Source organism: Adiantum capillus-veneris, chromosome 13 (genome assembly GCF_014529385.1).
Source record: "Adiantum capillus-veneris isolate H3 chromosome 13, ASM1452938v2, whole genome shotgun sequence".
NCBI classification, from domain to species: Eukaryota; Viridiplantae; Streptophyta; class Polypodiopsida; order Polypodiales; family Pteridaceae; genus Adiantum; species Adiantum capillus-veneris.
In genome coordinates this window covers 38,491,333-38,507,820 of record NC_140943.1, presented here as the reverse complement: position 1 = coordinate 38,507,820, position 16,488 = coordinate 38,491,333, and the positions used below count along the sequence as shown (strand labels likewise).

The following is a 16,488-nucleotide window of genomic DNA, read 5'->3' as shown; positions in this document are numbered from 1 at the left end:
TTAGCAGCGCCCAGATGGATGGGGGCCTTCATGCGACTGGAGGTTCTCATCTCAGTTTGGGCTTGTTCAGTGACTGTACCCTCCCTGTTTTTAGAGCTACAGGGTGAGGGACGCTTACACCCAGTTGCAGTAGAGGCCCAACATGTGGCAGAGTGTTGTTTTCAAAGGATCCAAGTGGTGGGCATATGCAGGAGGACTTGTGTCATAAATTATGACCCAGCAGCTCTTGAGACTGGCCACTTGAGATTGTGGGCTTAGGAGAGTTGTCCACTAGCACGAGTACAATGGGATCTTGGAGAGTGGTTTTGGAGGGACCCTTTCTCCTCAGCAGACCATACAAGTGTCCCTTTGTTTCAGTCCATTGTTCCACTGGGACACCACATACTGGCAGTGTAGAGAGAGGCTCGTCTTGTTGCAACACCGCATTGACAGGAGGAGGGTCTCACAACTGAGTTCTTGGCAGCTTTTTGGGAGAGGTTGTGGGACTCTAGACAGTCGAGGCGAGTCACTAGTTCCAGTTGGCTGGTTGCACACCGAGCTACAACACTTGGGAGATGGCTTGTACATAGTGGTCTCTCAACAGCATGTGCAGCTTGTGACCATCTTGTGGAGAGTCGGAATCACTGTCTTTGGGACTATCCTTTGGCAGAGCAGGTTTGGCTTCGTGTTCTTTGGTTGGCAGTACACTTGGGGGGCAGCTGCTTGGTCCACTCTTACGGGCCCGACACTTTAGTTTGAGCTATCCTCCACTAGCAGGATGATAGTGATGCAGGGGGATCAACCTACACTCTAGCCTGCTATAGAGCTTACTCCACAGGAGTGGTCCAGTGAAAGAGAGGAGTGTTGGGAGGAGCTCATCTGTAGCCTGGCACTCTGGTTCATCTGGTGGGCCCGCTGCTTCCGCATCTTTGAGGCTCGCCTTGTACCACCAGCAGAGACTGTTCGGGATCTTTGGCTAGAGCTGATCCATACTCTCAGAGGACAGTTTGAGAGACTTCAAGGCAGCTCTGACCGCATGCGAGAGCACAGAGAGGCTTTCCGTCGACTCTTGCGCCCTGAGCCTTTTTTCACCATGGTCCAGGGTGTGCTCAGATGGCACTACCGTCCACTTGTGTGGCTTTTCCCTCCTCCCATCTCTTGATTTAGCCTCATTGTACATATGCCATTTTTTCATTGGGAGAGTCTCCCCATCATGATTGTTATAGCCCTCTCTTGTAGAGGTGGTTGTAGCCCTATGCGCAGTTTCATTAACTAATAGAAGGATCTTTCTCTCATTAAAAAAAATAGGTGTCCTAGAAAATCTTTGCACTCTATGACTCCATATGAAGCATGGCATGATAGAAAGCCTTCTATTGATCACATGCGCGTATTTGGTTGTTTAGCTTATGATGTGGTGCCACAAACCGTATGCAAAAAATTGGATGACAAGGTTGTTAAATGCATTTTTATTAGTTATAGCACTAAAAGCAAAGGTTACAGGTTGTATCATCCAAAAATAAAGCGTATCTTGGTTTCATGAGATGTTGTGTTTGTGGAAGACTTTGTTCAACCCTTGTTGTCATGTACTACAGACAATAATGTAAGCTCACATGACATTTATGCCAGTTTATTGCCTCTTTTTTGTGGTGGAAATTTGAATCTAAATTCGAATGAGGCAAATATATAGCCTACAGAAGTTTCACAAAATCATATGCATCAACCTATTACTAATGCAGATATACATGATGTACTTGATGTGGAAAGGACTAAGAATGCGCACGCTAGAGGTATGCCAAAATGTCCGGTGCATACTTTGTGTGACAGTAAATTGGATGCACCTTTTTCTAGTCATTATTCAGGTTCTCACCATGCATTTTATGCATCAGATTGTTATGCTTTGGTTGTTTCTAGTTTATGTGATGTAGAGGAACCTCTGTCTTCTGATGAAGCACAAAATTCTAAATATTGGATGGCTACCATGCAATCAAAATATGATGCATTTTTAGAAAACAACACATGGACTTTTTGTGATTTGCCTCCTAGCAAAAAGGTAATTGGTACAAAGTGGATTTACAAGTTGAAACAAAACCCGGATACAGATTGATTGCTATAAGTCTTGACTTGTTGCAAAAGGCTATGCACAACAGAAAGCATAGATTATGAAGAGAATTTTTTCCCACTTGTCGTATGATTACTGTGCATTTTCTATGTGCATTGGCATTACATTTTGGATGGGATGTACATCAATCAGATATTGTTATTGGATTTCTTGAATGGTGATATATTTGAGGAAGTTTATGTGACGCAGCCTTGCAGTTTTTTCATTAAAGGGCAGGAAGATAAAATGTGAAAACGTAAAAAATCTTTGTATGGGTTGAAGCAATCTCCTCATGGTTGGTGTGAGAAAGCTGACACTCATTTGGTTAAAAGAGGCTTTCGTAACAGTCCAGCAGAAAGCACCTTGTATGCAAAGCGTGTGGGTGATGTACTTCTCATTGTTGTTCTTTATGTTGATGATTTGTTGATCATTGGACCAAATGAGATACATATTGCTAAATTTTAGGCTAATTAGAATGCTAATTTCAAGATAAAAGATTTTGGGATGTTGCATCATTATTTGGGCATGCAGTTTAAGCTGTGTGATGGTGGTATTGCCTTGTGTCAAACAAGTTACATAGAGACATTGCTATGTAAGTTTGGACTTGAGGACTGCAAACCTATTGCTACTCCCATGGAAACAAGGTTGAAGTTGAGTCTTCATGATGTTGGTGATCATACTGATGTCACTCTTTACCAGATGCCTTATTTATGTATGAAATACAAGGCCGGATATTAAGTTTGCAGTCTCAAACGTCAATAGATTTATGCATAGCCTAGGGTCTAAGCATTGGCAAATTGTCGAGTGGACTTTTCCCTATTTGAGTGGGACATTGCATCTTGGCTGGTTTTTTATCCCAAGGGGGATCATTGCCACTAGAGTTATATGCTTTTTCGGACTCAGATTGGGCTAGTTGTTTTGACACGCAAGTGTCCACAAGTGGTTTTTTTTTCATACTTGGCAGTTCATGCATATCATGGTTGAGCAAGAAGCAACCTACTATGGCCACTTCCAATTGTCAGGCTAAGTAGAGGGTAGTCTTCACAACTACAGTTGAGTGTGTATGGCTTAGACGCCTTATGAGTGATTTGGGTGTTTGCCAGGACACTGCCAACATCATATAAAATCATACTTAGAGCACATTAGGAGTTGCAAGGAACACAATTTTTCATGATCGCACAAAGAACTGTGAGGTGCATTATCACTATGTCAGGAGAGACTCTCACCAAGAGAGATTAGCTTGGCTTATGTGTCAACACAGGAAAACCTTGTAGATCTGTTCTCAAAGGCATTGCCTCCATAAGCTTTTCGCAAAGCTTTGGGCTTACTCCCTTTTGTGAATTGATCATGCACTCAGGGCATGGCACTTCCCTTTACATTATGTGCCAATGATTGTTCATCGCATCACTCCCGTGGGATATATGTTACCATATGCATGTGGTAGTGATGTGTGTGAACACACTTAGGATCACTCGGGCATTTTTTCCCTCACCAGGAGGTTTTTTCCCCCATGCATTGTATATACAACCATCACTCTAGGGCTAACTTATCACACTAAGTAATACTACTCTTTGTTGTGTGCCTTGAGCTTCTTCATCTCTCCAAGTTATGTGTGTTTCCCCGCAACCCTATTTCCAACTTGCTTAAGGTAAATATTCAACCTCAAAAGTGCCACCAACCAGAAAGAGTTATCCTTCTTTTCCACCACGATGTATAAATCCTACTACTCTTCATCCAAAGATCAAGGACACCAATGGACAAGGGTGGATGCAAAACTCAATCAATATCAACCACATTCAAGCAATTCCAATCAAAACGGTTTTGGGCAAAGGAGGGTAAATAGCAATGGTTCAAGTAACGCTTTTAAACCTTCATTTGTTCCTTTCTTGAAGTCACAAAACAAGGCTCCACAAAGTCAAACAACAACAATAACATCAACAAGAATAACGGAAAAGTTGATATGCACAACATGGATATGGATATCAACATTGACAACACTTTTGATGATAGAAATCAAGAACCTCAAGGTAACTCAGACTACCAAGATCACACATGTACTCCTGCTTCTCAATTACATAGTCTCTTACATATGCAAGTTATGTGAGTGCGTGAATGCGATGCGAGGGTGGAGAGAGAGAGAGAGAGAGAGAGAGAGAGAGAGAGAGAGAGAGAGAGAGAGAGAGAACACAAGATGTGGGTGGAGCAGCTCACTACTCTGTGTGTGTGTGAGAGAGAGAGAGCCCCTTATTCTTCTAACTAGTAAAGAATAAGGTGTGTACAAGTAATGGGCGGTCGGACGTCTCTGACGCGTCCGCGACTGAGGTAAGAGGCACACTGCCTTTACCCCAACAATCTACCACTGAAAGACGAATGTGCCAATAAGTGGTACTACAATAGGACCTAGTAGTATGTATTGTAGGTAAGGGAGAAAACTCGTCTCTCTATTTTTCATTATGCGTTTAATCACTAGGCAATCCTTAGCTTAATGGCCATACCTACCATACACATTGCAAGTCCCATGCTCTCTATCAAGCGTGCTACGCATATTTTCAACAATAGATTGACCGATATCTTGAGCAAATGTTACCAAGTCACCCAAGGGAGCACGTATAGTGCAGAGATGCTCCCGGGATTGCATGTGGAATGGGGTTTGGCATATGGGAGATCCTTGGGTTCCAAGCTTGGTATGATGTTGCACCATGTGGTGACCCAAAGTTCATATGTGTGGCCCTAGGCATAGCAGACGTAGGATGTGACATGTTAATGCTAGCTGGTATGGCTCCACTAGAATAAGGGCTCGGATAGGGTGGTCGTGGAGCATAAGTTGTCAAAACAATTAGGGGTGTAGGAGCTACATGGGCATGAGGACCATGTATATATGATTGATATACACTTGTAGGTATTGTTGTAGGCACTGTGCTACTAACGAATGAGGTCCATGGTGTACTTTTTTCCATGCTCATTACTGGGATATGCATAGTATCCATAGTGTCTTCAAGGGAAAGATGAGATAAATCTGGAGAGTAGAGGTATGGAGAGAGCTTTTTGAGGGAGCTTTTTTTCTTCATTTTTACTTGCAGTAGCAAAAATAAAAAAAATCTCCCTTAGAAAGGTCCCTCAGAGAGAGCTTTTGGAGGGAGCTTTCTCCCTTCTCTCTCTCTCTCTCACTATATATATATATATATATATATATACTCATGAGGTGAGCGTTAGCGCTCATCTCATGAGCATGATGGAGATGGAAAGAGAGAGAGAGGGAGAGGGAGAGAGGGGGGAGATGGTAGATATATATATATATATATATATATATATAAATTCACACACACACACATAACTATATGTATACACACACACAGAGATATATACACACACACACACACACACACACACACACACAAGGGAGAAAGCTCTCTCCATGAGGGAGCTTAAAAAAAAGCTCCCTTAAAAAAGCTCTCTCAATTCCCATCCCCAAATTTGAAAAGGTAAAACTATTGCTTGTGGGCTTAAACTGTATCGAGACTCCAAGCGAAACAACATATGAAAGATCCATGGAACTTATTCAAGGAGTCTCCATTTGTGATAGGGTCGGTTGTTTGGCCTTTTTCGTATCCAAGAATCTCGTACGAGCCATCGGAGAGATGTTAATTCCCTTGTTTTGCCTCTCCAATTGGACAACCCCATGGATGACATCACAGACCATCCATTGCCGCTCCTCTAGACTTATGGCACTAGATGTGGATTGTACAACCTCTAACCAACCCACATGGTATGTGTAGCCCGTGTACAAGTCGGTCAAAGTCTCGGTTTGCAGGTCATACTCCCAATTTTCATTGACCCCCTCTAAGCTTGGCGTGTTGGAGGTTCCCCTTGAAGTGGAGGATTGAGCTCCTTATGGTCTAACTCTGAATAAATTGCTAATTTGGGAGCACTCGGTTGCTTGATTGGCACGATTGTTATCATAAGAAACTTTGCTTTCATGGCTCGGCGTTGTTCAATTATACGTAGGCTCTCAATTTCCCTCTCTCTAGCTGCCTGCATATATCATTCGACCTCTTGTACTTCAATAAGACTCCTTCCATCGAACTTTAGAGGGTGATGGCTTGGTAGGCTCTCTAGTGAATGCATGGGATAGGATATCGACATGGACACTCTTGGGGAGTAGGGTCTACATGAGAAGTGAAAGGCGAATCTATCTCCCCGTCGCCTTTGTTTACTTCACTAGCTGTAGGCTCCGAATGAGTGACTCGATTGATGGTTTTCATTAGGTGGCTAAACACACTAGCACTTGGTTGTGGGGCCGAGACAGGTACGTTTTGGTTTGTATTTTTTGGGTATGGGGTAGGGTGTCCCTCCATCATGTCAAAATCAGAGGAAGAGTCACTAGCCACTGTGATGTGTGGGTCTTAGGTTGCACTACATTGGGTCCCAGCCGAAGGCTCGGAACCTAACGTGGGTGGATAATGGGTGCCTTTGTAATTTGAGGCACTCTCTAATTGCTCAGACTCTAGCACTCGTCCAGAGCGTAAATACATATGATGTGCGTACCCTAAAAGTGTTGACAAGTACCCTTGCCACTAGCGATTTTGATTGTTTTAACTTGATTTTTCTTGTTTTTTCTCATGTGCGTGATGTGGAATAGGTCATGTGATAGCTCAAAACGAGCGTATCGTTTAGAGGAATGTGGAGTGCTTTACATCACACGATTCGACTATCAAAACTCTTGTAACCCCCAAAATAGTTGATTTCTACTTGGGCGTGTATGCACAAGAGGGAAAGTAAAGGAAACTAGTGGAGGAAAAAGGTGAAGTCTAGATCCCGCATGCTTCCTTTTGCCCTTGAGAAGTGGGGTATACATATAACATGAGACAAATTATTCCTTCACTTGAAAGGAAGCTATGAAGGACCCTACTTCCTATATATATAAATCAAGACCGAGGCCGGAGCCAAAGGGGCTCTCTGTTTTTCTCGCCAGTGCCTAGTTGGAGTTGTTTTTTTTTTTGTATGTGTCAATTCAAAAATCCCAACCAGTTTGCAAGGCATTTCTGTCTTTTGTTCGTTTTTGTTTCTTGGGTTTCTTTTTTTTTTAAAAAGTTGACCTCAACAAGAACGTATATTTACTGAAATACATTTGCAAAAAAACTGAAATTACCACGCCTTAACAAAGATTTGTAGAAAACAGAAAATAGTCGATTATTGAAATACAAATAAACTATGAGTAGAAATGCTAAATAAGAATCGAAACACAAGACAACATATTGGGCATCAACCATCCCCCTCAGTCAATATGAATGAGTATTCGCCTTCCACATCTTTATTCATCTCATGGAGCATGAATTACAATACGATAAATATATGAAAGATAAGAGATCATAAGCTACGTAATCAAAAGAGTGTATCCCATGATTTAGAGATAAAATTAGCATAAAAGGAGACAAAAGTGTATCTTTTGTAGCTTAGCTCTAATCGAGATTTTGATGGCTCTGTTGGCTTCGAAAGGGGGGTTAAACCGCAGGTCACATGTTCATGATACTTTTAGAGCACTCGTCTTCCTCGTGGAGGGTCAAGTAAAGTGTAGTGTGTACGATGACACAGTTCTCTTTCTATCTTCATCACTTGCATTGCATACACACACCCAAAATAGAAATGATTGCTTTTCACTTAAACTCTCAAAATAGTAGGTAAAGGAAAGCTCTATCTACATTGCTTTTTTTGAATGGTTTTTGAGAATAAAACACAAGCAAAATTTGATAAAATATCCAAAAGTAGTAATAGTGTAGTCTTCCCCAATGTCCTAGTTGTGGAAAATACTCAAGAGGGAACTTCCATCATAATATTCTGAAAGGAGAAAACCAAAAAGGTACATGCAATCCATCTATCAAAATATCTACAAAATTGAAAGAGATCTTTATTAGTTGGCCCTCTAACAAAGACAAGAAGAGCATGACAACAATGAAAAGCAATCGCCTTTTACACTATTAAGAGAGAAAAAACCTCAATCAAGTATTGCTCTAAATGATGCAATGAATAGTTGTTAAAGGGTGAAACTCACTTATCAAATACCACTGAACAAAGGCCAAACCTCAGCATCAAATTACCACTGAATGAACAATCAAAGGACAAACTTCAAGTATGAAATACCACAGTCATTAGCTAAAGGGCAAACCTCAAGTAAAGAAGAAAAACGTTTAGCTTTTAGAAGTTTGATATGCTTCCATAGGATGAGAGCAAAAAAACCGCTTTAGCATTTACTTTGCACTTCCAACGCCATGATAATACTTGTGATGAAACATACCACTGGGTGTCAAAGTGTCTTGATGGCCTATGATGGTCTCACATACAAGAATTCAAGAATTTTCTTCTAAAAGGGATGAATCATCAATGATAGGGTGATGGTAGAGAACCTTTGAAAGGACGAAAAAGACGTGTGACGTGTTTTGAATTTTTCAAGAGGAACCAAAGAACTAATTGAAAGAAATTAGCATTGATGTGATTAGTGCTTTTAAAGAGACCATAATACTGTGGTACGGGCTTAACAACAGGACTGGACTCTACGCTCTTAAGACGTCTCTTTTTAATGCGAAGGATCACAAAATCTCCCTCTTTAAATTTGTTAACTTTATGTGTCATCCTTATTATTATTATTTGTATTCAATTATGGATCGGGCTTGTCAGTCCCGTAGGTCTATAGTCTAGGGCTGATGATCGTTGATGAGAGGCACACTAGACTGCACACTAAACTAGTTTAGTGCCAATTGGCTCAATGTGGGCGTCCGTATGTGAAAGGGATGGACCCGACCCATAGATAAGGTTGTAAAACTGATTTTTTAAATCATTCTAAACGTACGAAGCTTGCTCTTGCCTTATCTTCTTGTTATGTCTGTCTGAGAGAGAGAGAGAGAGAGAGAGAGAGAGAGAGAGAGAGAGAGAGAGAGAGAGAGAGAGAGAGAGAGAGAGAGAGAGAGAGAGAGAGAGAGAGAGGGGGGGGGGGAGAGGGAGGGCATATGTGATCGAGTAGCGGGAGTACGACGGTAGCGAGGAGGGTGGTCAGTAGCGTGGCGGCTTCTTCCTCTTGGCACGCACACGGATTCTCTCAGCGACAGCAGGTAGGAGGTGAGCGACCCACCAATCTACAGTCGTAGAGCTTGCATGTATGTGCAAGTTGTGTGCTTGCAACCCTGTGGCTCGCACACGGTGTTTAACAAGTCCCCCAGCAACAACTAACACTTTTGCCACCGTTGCTGGGAAACTTCTCTACGCCAAGCTCCAACCGCAACATGCATGCTGTGTTGAGGTCATTTTTTACATGTTAGAAATGTTGGGAAGTGGGTGTGTGTTGTTTGTGTGTGCATATTTGGATACGATGATATCAAACAGTTTGCTGTTTTTGGTTAATAATTTTTATGCTTCATTTTTGTTCAGTGTTTGTGTTGAAAGTGTTGGTAGATATCAGGAAGCCAACTCTTAGCCCCCATTGTATAATCACTAATTCATTGCCCAGTTGGTTGGTTCAACAAAATCTCTCTCTTTTTCTATCTCTTATGCTTTCCCTCCCCTCTCATTGTACGCTTCCGCATAGTCAACTCTGACAATTTTCCCTTATTTTATTTACACTTCAAATATAAAACACTGCTCCCTAATGTGTTGTGTCTTCTTAATCTAGCTTTTAATTATGGTGATTTATAAGGACATACTAAATACCATCTACATATACATGTACATATAACAACAAACAACAACAACAACACACACACACACACACACACATCAATACACACATTTCTTTATACATAGTATTCATATGCATTTTAGTGTGCATACTTGAAATATATGGGGGTTTTCATTTATAGTACACCTAGAGCACAATGCTCTAGGAATTTGTGTGGCGAGGCTACTATCCTCGCATGGCTTGCATGATGTGTGCAGATTGTAGTCTTTGATCAACAGTTTTACTGCTGGCGGGGCGCTGGTGTGACCGGAGTCTTCTAAATTAGCACAATACCGTAATATAAGGTGGTGTGCGTTCATTGTCATTGGGTAATAGGAACGAGATTAAAGAAAAGCAAGGCAAGAAAGGAAGAACTGCCAGGTGTCTCTTTGTAGAAGCAGCTATTTTACAACATGATGGAGACAAAGATTCAAGTGAGACTTTTACAGAGTTGCCACTACTCGCGCTCAAAGGCTTTCTCAGGTCGCCATCGCCATTTTCTTGAAAGTTCCAAATTGCAGAGAAGAACAGTGTTCTCTTGTTCTTTCATGGGTAGGCAACTGCACTCCCCTCATTTTGCCTAGCTTTTCACGTGCGCATTTTCAACAACGGCCGGTAGCTTATCAGGAAGCTTGTTTTCAGTGCCCACGTTATCTGCGCGTTAGGGTTTTTTTCAATTTGATCTTCTGAAATGATTTCCCCTTCTCATTGTTTTTAACTCCAATTATTTGGCATGGCACGGCAGCGCGCCTGGTTGACAGCGTACTGTGCAGATTTTGGAATAGTGCGCGACCATTGATGGTTAAATTTGCAGATTTTGTGCAATACTCTTAGATTTCTCATAGCAGAAGACCTTAAACGTTTTCATCCGGGAGTGGCTTTGTTGTATACTCCACAGTAACATTATAGACGCATTTTACGCAACTAGCAGATCGATTGTGATAAACTCACTAGCTTTGCCCTAAAAATGGCCTCTTCGAACTATGGGAACCCTGAAACACCGCTGCTCAGAGGTGGGAGCTCCCTCTATTCCCTTACTTTTGAAGAATTTCAGAATGTTTTGGGAGACCGAGGCACTAATCTAGAATCAATGAACATGGATGAATTGCTCAAGAATATCTGGACTGCTGAGGAGAGCCAGGCTATGGCAGCTGCGATGAATTCTGTTGAGGGGCTTAATGGTGGCCTGGCCTCCCAATTTTCCTTACAGAAACAAGCCTCCCTGTCTCTTCCAAGAACTTTGAGTGCCAGAACTGTCGAGGACGTTTGGAAAAGCCTACAGCCCCAACAGCCTGGTGCAGAGGCTGTTCCGAGCAGCATTAACCATCAAAGGCAGATCACCCTCGGAGAAGTTACATTAGAAGATTTTTTGATGAAAGCTGGCATTGCTAGGGGAAGGCCACCCCTGAACCATGTGCCCTCTAAGCAAGTGCCCAAGTCTGAGGTGTTACTGCCCTTCAATCAAGTGCTCAAGTCACCCACCATGCATAATGCAGTGCCCTCCAGTCAATTACATCACGGTCCCAATATTCGACCTCCAACTCCTTCCAATTTTATGCATGAGGTACTCACAGGCCAGACATTTTCGTCCTCCAATCAGATGCATGCCCCTGCCCAGCAACAGGCACACCCTAACCCAGCAATTGTCGGTCTTGGCAGAAATAGGAATACGGCGTTTCCCTTTGCAAGAGCCGATGGAATAAGTCAAAATGAGAAACATCAAAGTTGTACTAGTGTGTTGAACAATTCTATCCCAGCTACAGTAGACACACTTATGTGTCCACCCTCTTCAAATGGAACACGTTTTGATGCCCTTAATACAGGTTTGCAGGGACAACAAGGTGATTGGGTGAATAATAGCTGTCTCACGTACCAGAGTCAGCAGGGTCCACAACCTGTGCAAGGGAAAGACATTGTAGACACTACACATAGTTTTGGGAATTTTTCAAATGGTACTAATCACCCACTGGCAGACGCCTCTGCAGGGCAGTTGTCTCCTTTACATGGGGGTCTAGGATCTGTTCTAGGAACAGGAGGTCTAGGCATGAATCTTGGAGCTAACCCAGGTTCTACCAGAATAAGCTTTGGAGCAGGTTCGCCTCTCAGCCCTGCTTTTGATGAAGGTAGCCCTGGGACCAGTAATTTCTCATTGTCATTGATGACTGACTTTGGGAATGGGCAACAACAAAGGAGAAAAAGGTGTGCGGAAGCCCCGGTAGAACGGGTGATTGAAAGGCGCCAACGAAGGATGATAAAGAACAGGGAATCTGCTGCTCGCTCTCGAGCTAGGAAGCAGGTACTATCGATTGAAGTGATCAGACATTTATGTTGTGAAGTGCTAGTATGGATGATAAATGGCTACCGAGTATGCTATAAGATTTTGGAGTAGAGAGGGCTAACAAACCAACAATGTCTGCTCGCTTTAATTATAAAAGGCAAAGCTTATGTGGTCTGGAGTTCTCCTGGTTTCTTCCTTTTGCTTTTGAGCTTAATTTTCCTTTCAAACTTCTATCAAAATTGCAAGATCTTTATTGGCCTGGATAAAACTCCTGAGTATGATCAAAGCTAAAGCTGCAACTTTTTCAGGCTTATACTGTGGAGTTGGAAGCTGAGGTTTCTCAGCTAAAGGAAGAGAATATGAAACTTTTACGGAAACAGGTATGCAATCTGTATGTAGGCTTTGGGTATGGTTTATGAGTGATTTTGTGGTTTTAGCATACTTGATGCATTAGCAGGGAACTTTTTATGTTTCTATGGTGTTGGTGCATGTGGGTGCACGCACGTGTGTGTGAAACGGCAGCAGTTGGAAAGCAATCTATCTTTCAGAGAGAGAGAAAAGAAAGACAGAAAGCTTTGTTAACGTCTTCTCGAGGTGGAAGTGGACCTAGGAGACAGAATGGTGTACATGGATCCTCAAGGTATCCCAAAAAAAGGACAAAAAGCGCTGAAAATTAGCCTGCTACATTATAAAATAGGCTGACATGTGGGTGTGTGCATGTGTATGAGGAATGAGGGGGAGAGGAGCTCTAACTTTAATGGATGCGGAACTATATGCATAGGGAAATACAACCATGATATACAAAGGACTAGCTAGCTCCTCCTGTACCAAACTGGAGGTGTATTATGGCATGCATCCGCAGCATAGCAGCAGGGTGCGAGAAGGCCCGCCCTCTGTCTAGTGACTAGTCTGCTCATGTCATAGCCAATCTCCTAGATGGCCTTGTGATCTATGCTTTGGGTCTGGTATCCTTGTACTGTAAAGCGCCTAGCGCTGCCTATGGGCTTGGAACAATTTCTGCCTGTTGTAGCTCGATCCCTCTCCGAACGTCGGTGGGTGGAGCTGGGGCAGCTTTGTAAAAGAGGTTTGTGACCTGTGGTCGTTGCCCTCCTCTAGTGGGTGTGGGTGAATGGAGGAGAGTCTCCCTGCGTCTTTGAATCTTCAGTAAGAAGTGGGCTGGATGAGGCAGAGCAGCCCCCGGATAGATCTCTTGAAGAGGTTACCAAATCAGGATTGGGAAGAGGCTGTAGAGAGCTCAGGACCAGCCTAAGGTGCCCTAAGATATGTGAATTCAGCAGCCTTTGGACTCTTTGGAGATCCAGTCGCGCAGGTGCCTCTTTCAACAGGTTCTATTGGGGGTGAGTATCTTCATTTAAATGAGGAGTTGACTATTCAGCAGGTTTTGCATAACCGACAGATGTTTCGAAATTCGATATCCAGGATCTCGCCTGCCCATTACTTTGCGTGTGCTCCATGGAGCTTTCCAGATGTTTCTTTGAGGAGTGGGCCACTATGTGTGTTATGCGCAGCGGAAGCGAGTGTGTGCTCAGAATTAGTGCTCAATGCGTACTCAAAATTTCTTTCAATGAATGGGATAAATTTTTTTACGTCATGAGAGTTGTGCAATAGACTTGAAAGAAGAGAGGGTTTGAGAGAGAGAGAGAGAGAGAGAGAGAGAGAGAGAGAGAGAGAGAGAGAGAGAGAGAGAGAGAGAGAATGAAATGAAATGTTATATTAACAATTTCAAAAGCCCAAAATGACCTATGAGACCAGAGCGTTACAATGTGGTGGATCTGATACAAAGTCGGTAACAAAATGAAATGACAAAATGATGAGAAAGAAAGAAAGAAAGAAAGATTTTTAACGTCTATGTCAGGCCGAAATCGGCCTATGAGACAAATCAAATGTACATGGTGTGTATGTCATCCGTCTATCGGAAAGACAAATGAAACAAAACTGATACAAAACTGAACTGAATGTAGGTAGTGGAGTATCTGAGGAGGGATGGAGCTCTATCTCTAGGGGTATATGCATGTCTATATGCTCAAGTTAGTACAATCATGAGAATGCATCAAGCTATCTAGCTCCATCCTGTACTAATGGGGGGATGTAAGATGTGGTACATGGGCGGGTCTGGTGCCAAGGCTACCCGGATGAAAGCTGTCGGGTCGGCCCTCATCTGAGCCACTCGCTCCTCAGTGGCACGGCGCTCCTGGGCTCGGATCTCCTCGATCTGTCGGTGGTGGGAGCTCGCGCCCCTGTAGCCTGTGACTCGTGGTCGTCGTCTAGCTCGGTTCACCTCCGCCTGTGGGAGTGTCACTCCCCTCTGAGTGTCTGGTGAGGGAGGGGCGGAAATCCTCTGAAAGAAGTCTGTGAGCTGCGACTGTCTCCCCTCTGTCTGTGTAGCTGTGTGTGGCTGTAGTAGTGTGTCCCAATGGCTCTGTATCTCTAGTAAGAAACGTCCGAGCTGTCTCTGATCTCGAGATTCCATGATCTCTCGGAGAGTGGGCTGTCCTCTGAATAAGGCCTCATACTTGCCTCTGATCTCAGTGTATGCTCTGCATCTACATACAAAGTGCTCCTCACTCTCCACCTCCTCTGTGCAGGCTCTGCAGACTCGCTCCTCCCTGGGAACACCAGTATGTCTCCCGATCTCAATCTCTAACCTGTGTGAAGCCACTGTCTCCCGATCTCAATCTCTAACCTGTGTGAAGCCACTCTCAGCTGACCAATCGCCACCCGTGAGCTATGTGGCATATATGTGTCCATGTAGCGTGGTCTCTGTATGAACCCCCCAGACAATATGGTGAGAAACTGGTCTCTGTAATCTGACATCCTCGTCCCCAAGCCAGGTGCCTCCCAGACTCTCCTAGTGTATAGCTGCCACAGATCCTGTCTCAATACCAAGTTCCTCTCACTGCGAGAGAGGTGAACATATGGTGAATGGGGGTCGTACTGGAATGGTGGTAGGCTCTCCATGTCAAGACCGTGTCCCTCAAACCATGCTCTGACCTGTGAGTACCATGCTCTCTCATGCCCATTCTCTGATAGCTGTATAGCTGCCTCAAATGCTCTACGAGTAAGTCTGTCAGGAGGTAGCTCTCTCATCCTTTGGATGAAGCAAACTGTCTGGAATAGTGCCTCTACAACCATAGGTGGTGTGGCGAGCTCGGCTCTAATAATGTCATGTGGCACTGTCTTCTTGCTGCGGAGCAAGCGTGAGATCATACATACCTGTGGTCTCTCAAGCTGTGTCCACTGGTTAGCTGTCAATCCTGGTGCCCATACTGCCGCCGAGTACATCAAGGCCGGGGTGACTAAGGTGTCGAAAAGCCACCCCTTCGTGCAGGGCTCGTGAAAGTGTGCCTGGTGGCATCTCCGCTCTAGCATGGCCAGAGCTGCATATCCTCGGGTGAGCCTGTCAAGAGCTGCATATCCTCATAGTGAAGGGTCCTGGTAGGCTGGTGAATGTGATGCCAAGGTAGACATAGGAGGTGACTACATCAACCTGTCCTCCTGCTGCTGTGAAGGTGGCGGCGCTCCTCACTGCACTGGATGTGTGAAAGATCATAACCTTGGTTTTGCCAAGGTTCACAGTCAACCCCCTGTGTGTGCTGAATTCGTCCAAGGCCTCAAGATGGCGTTGCAAGCCCTCGGGTGACTCTGAAATCAACACAATATCATCAGCATATAACATGATGTGGACCGGAGTACCTGCCAAGTCGCTCCCCTCTCCCCCTGCTCGCAGTATGTAATCGGAGATCTCGTCGATGTAGAGCCCAAAGAGTGTCGGGGAGAGTGGGCATCCTTGCTTAACACCAATGGTGCTAGCAATGGTCTCTGAAAAACCGCCTGGGCAACGAACCCGACCAGTCACCCTCTCATAGAGAACATATATGGCCCAAATCATCTTTGTTGGTACCCCAATGCTGTGAAGGCGCTGGAAGAGTCTCTCGCGTGGGACTGTGTCAAAGGCCTTGCGGAAGTCCACAAAGCAGCAGTAAAGCCTCTTCTTCCGCGCCTTTGCCCCATCAATGAGGCAGCGCAGAACGAAGATGTGGTCAGTGGTGGAGAAAGCTCGTCTGAAACCTGCCTGGCCTGGAGCTCGTAAACCCTCGATCTCTGCGTAGCAGCTGAGCTGTGCCTCAAGTACTGCTCCATATAGCTTGGCCATCGTGTGGCCAATCATGATAGTCCTGTAGTTCCCTGGGTCCAGGGTGTCGCCAGATTTGTGGATAGGCACTATGGTGTGTTGTGTCCACTCCTCTGGGAAGCCTTCCCCTATAGCCCGGTTGAAGACATGTGCAATCAACGGGGCTATAGTGGAGGCCGCATAAATGATGTGCTCACTTTGTAATCCAGTATGGTCAGCTGATCGTCTGTGCTGCATGCGGCGTATGGCTCTCTCTACCATCTTTGCTGTAAAGA

At 44.2% G+C, this 16,488-nt stretch overlaps 1 protein-coding gene across 2 annotated transcripts in view; it reads left to right on the top strand.

Moving 5' to 3' along the window:
* The first annotated feature begins 10,340 nt into the window (after positions 1 to 10,340).
* Positions 10,341 to 16,488, top strand: part of LOC147443835 (ABSCISIC ACID-INSENSITIVE 5-like protein 5) — a 66,438-nt gene continuing 60,290 nt past the window's right edge. For both annotated transcript variants that reach the window (XM_086526631.1, XM_086526632.1), the window contains exons 1-2: positions 10,341 to 12,078; positions 12,369 to 12,440. In XM_086526631.1, coding sequence (XP_086382757.1) covers positions 10,750 to 12,078; positions 12,369 to 12,440 — 1,401 coding nt within the window. In that variant the 5' untranslated portion in view covers positions 10,341 to 10,749. The remainder of the gene's footprint in view (positions 12,079 to 12,368; positions 12,441 to 16,488) is intronic.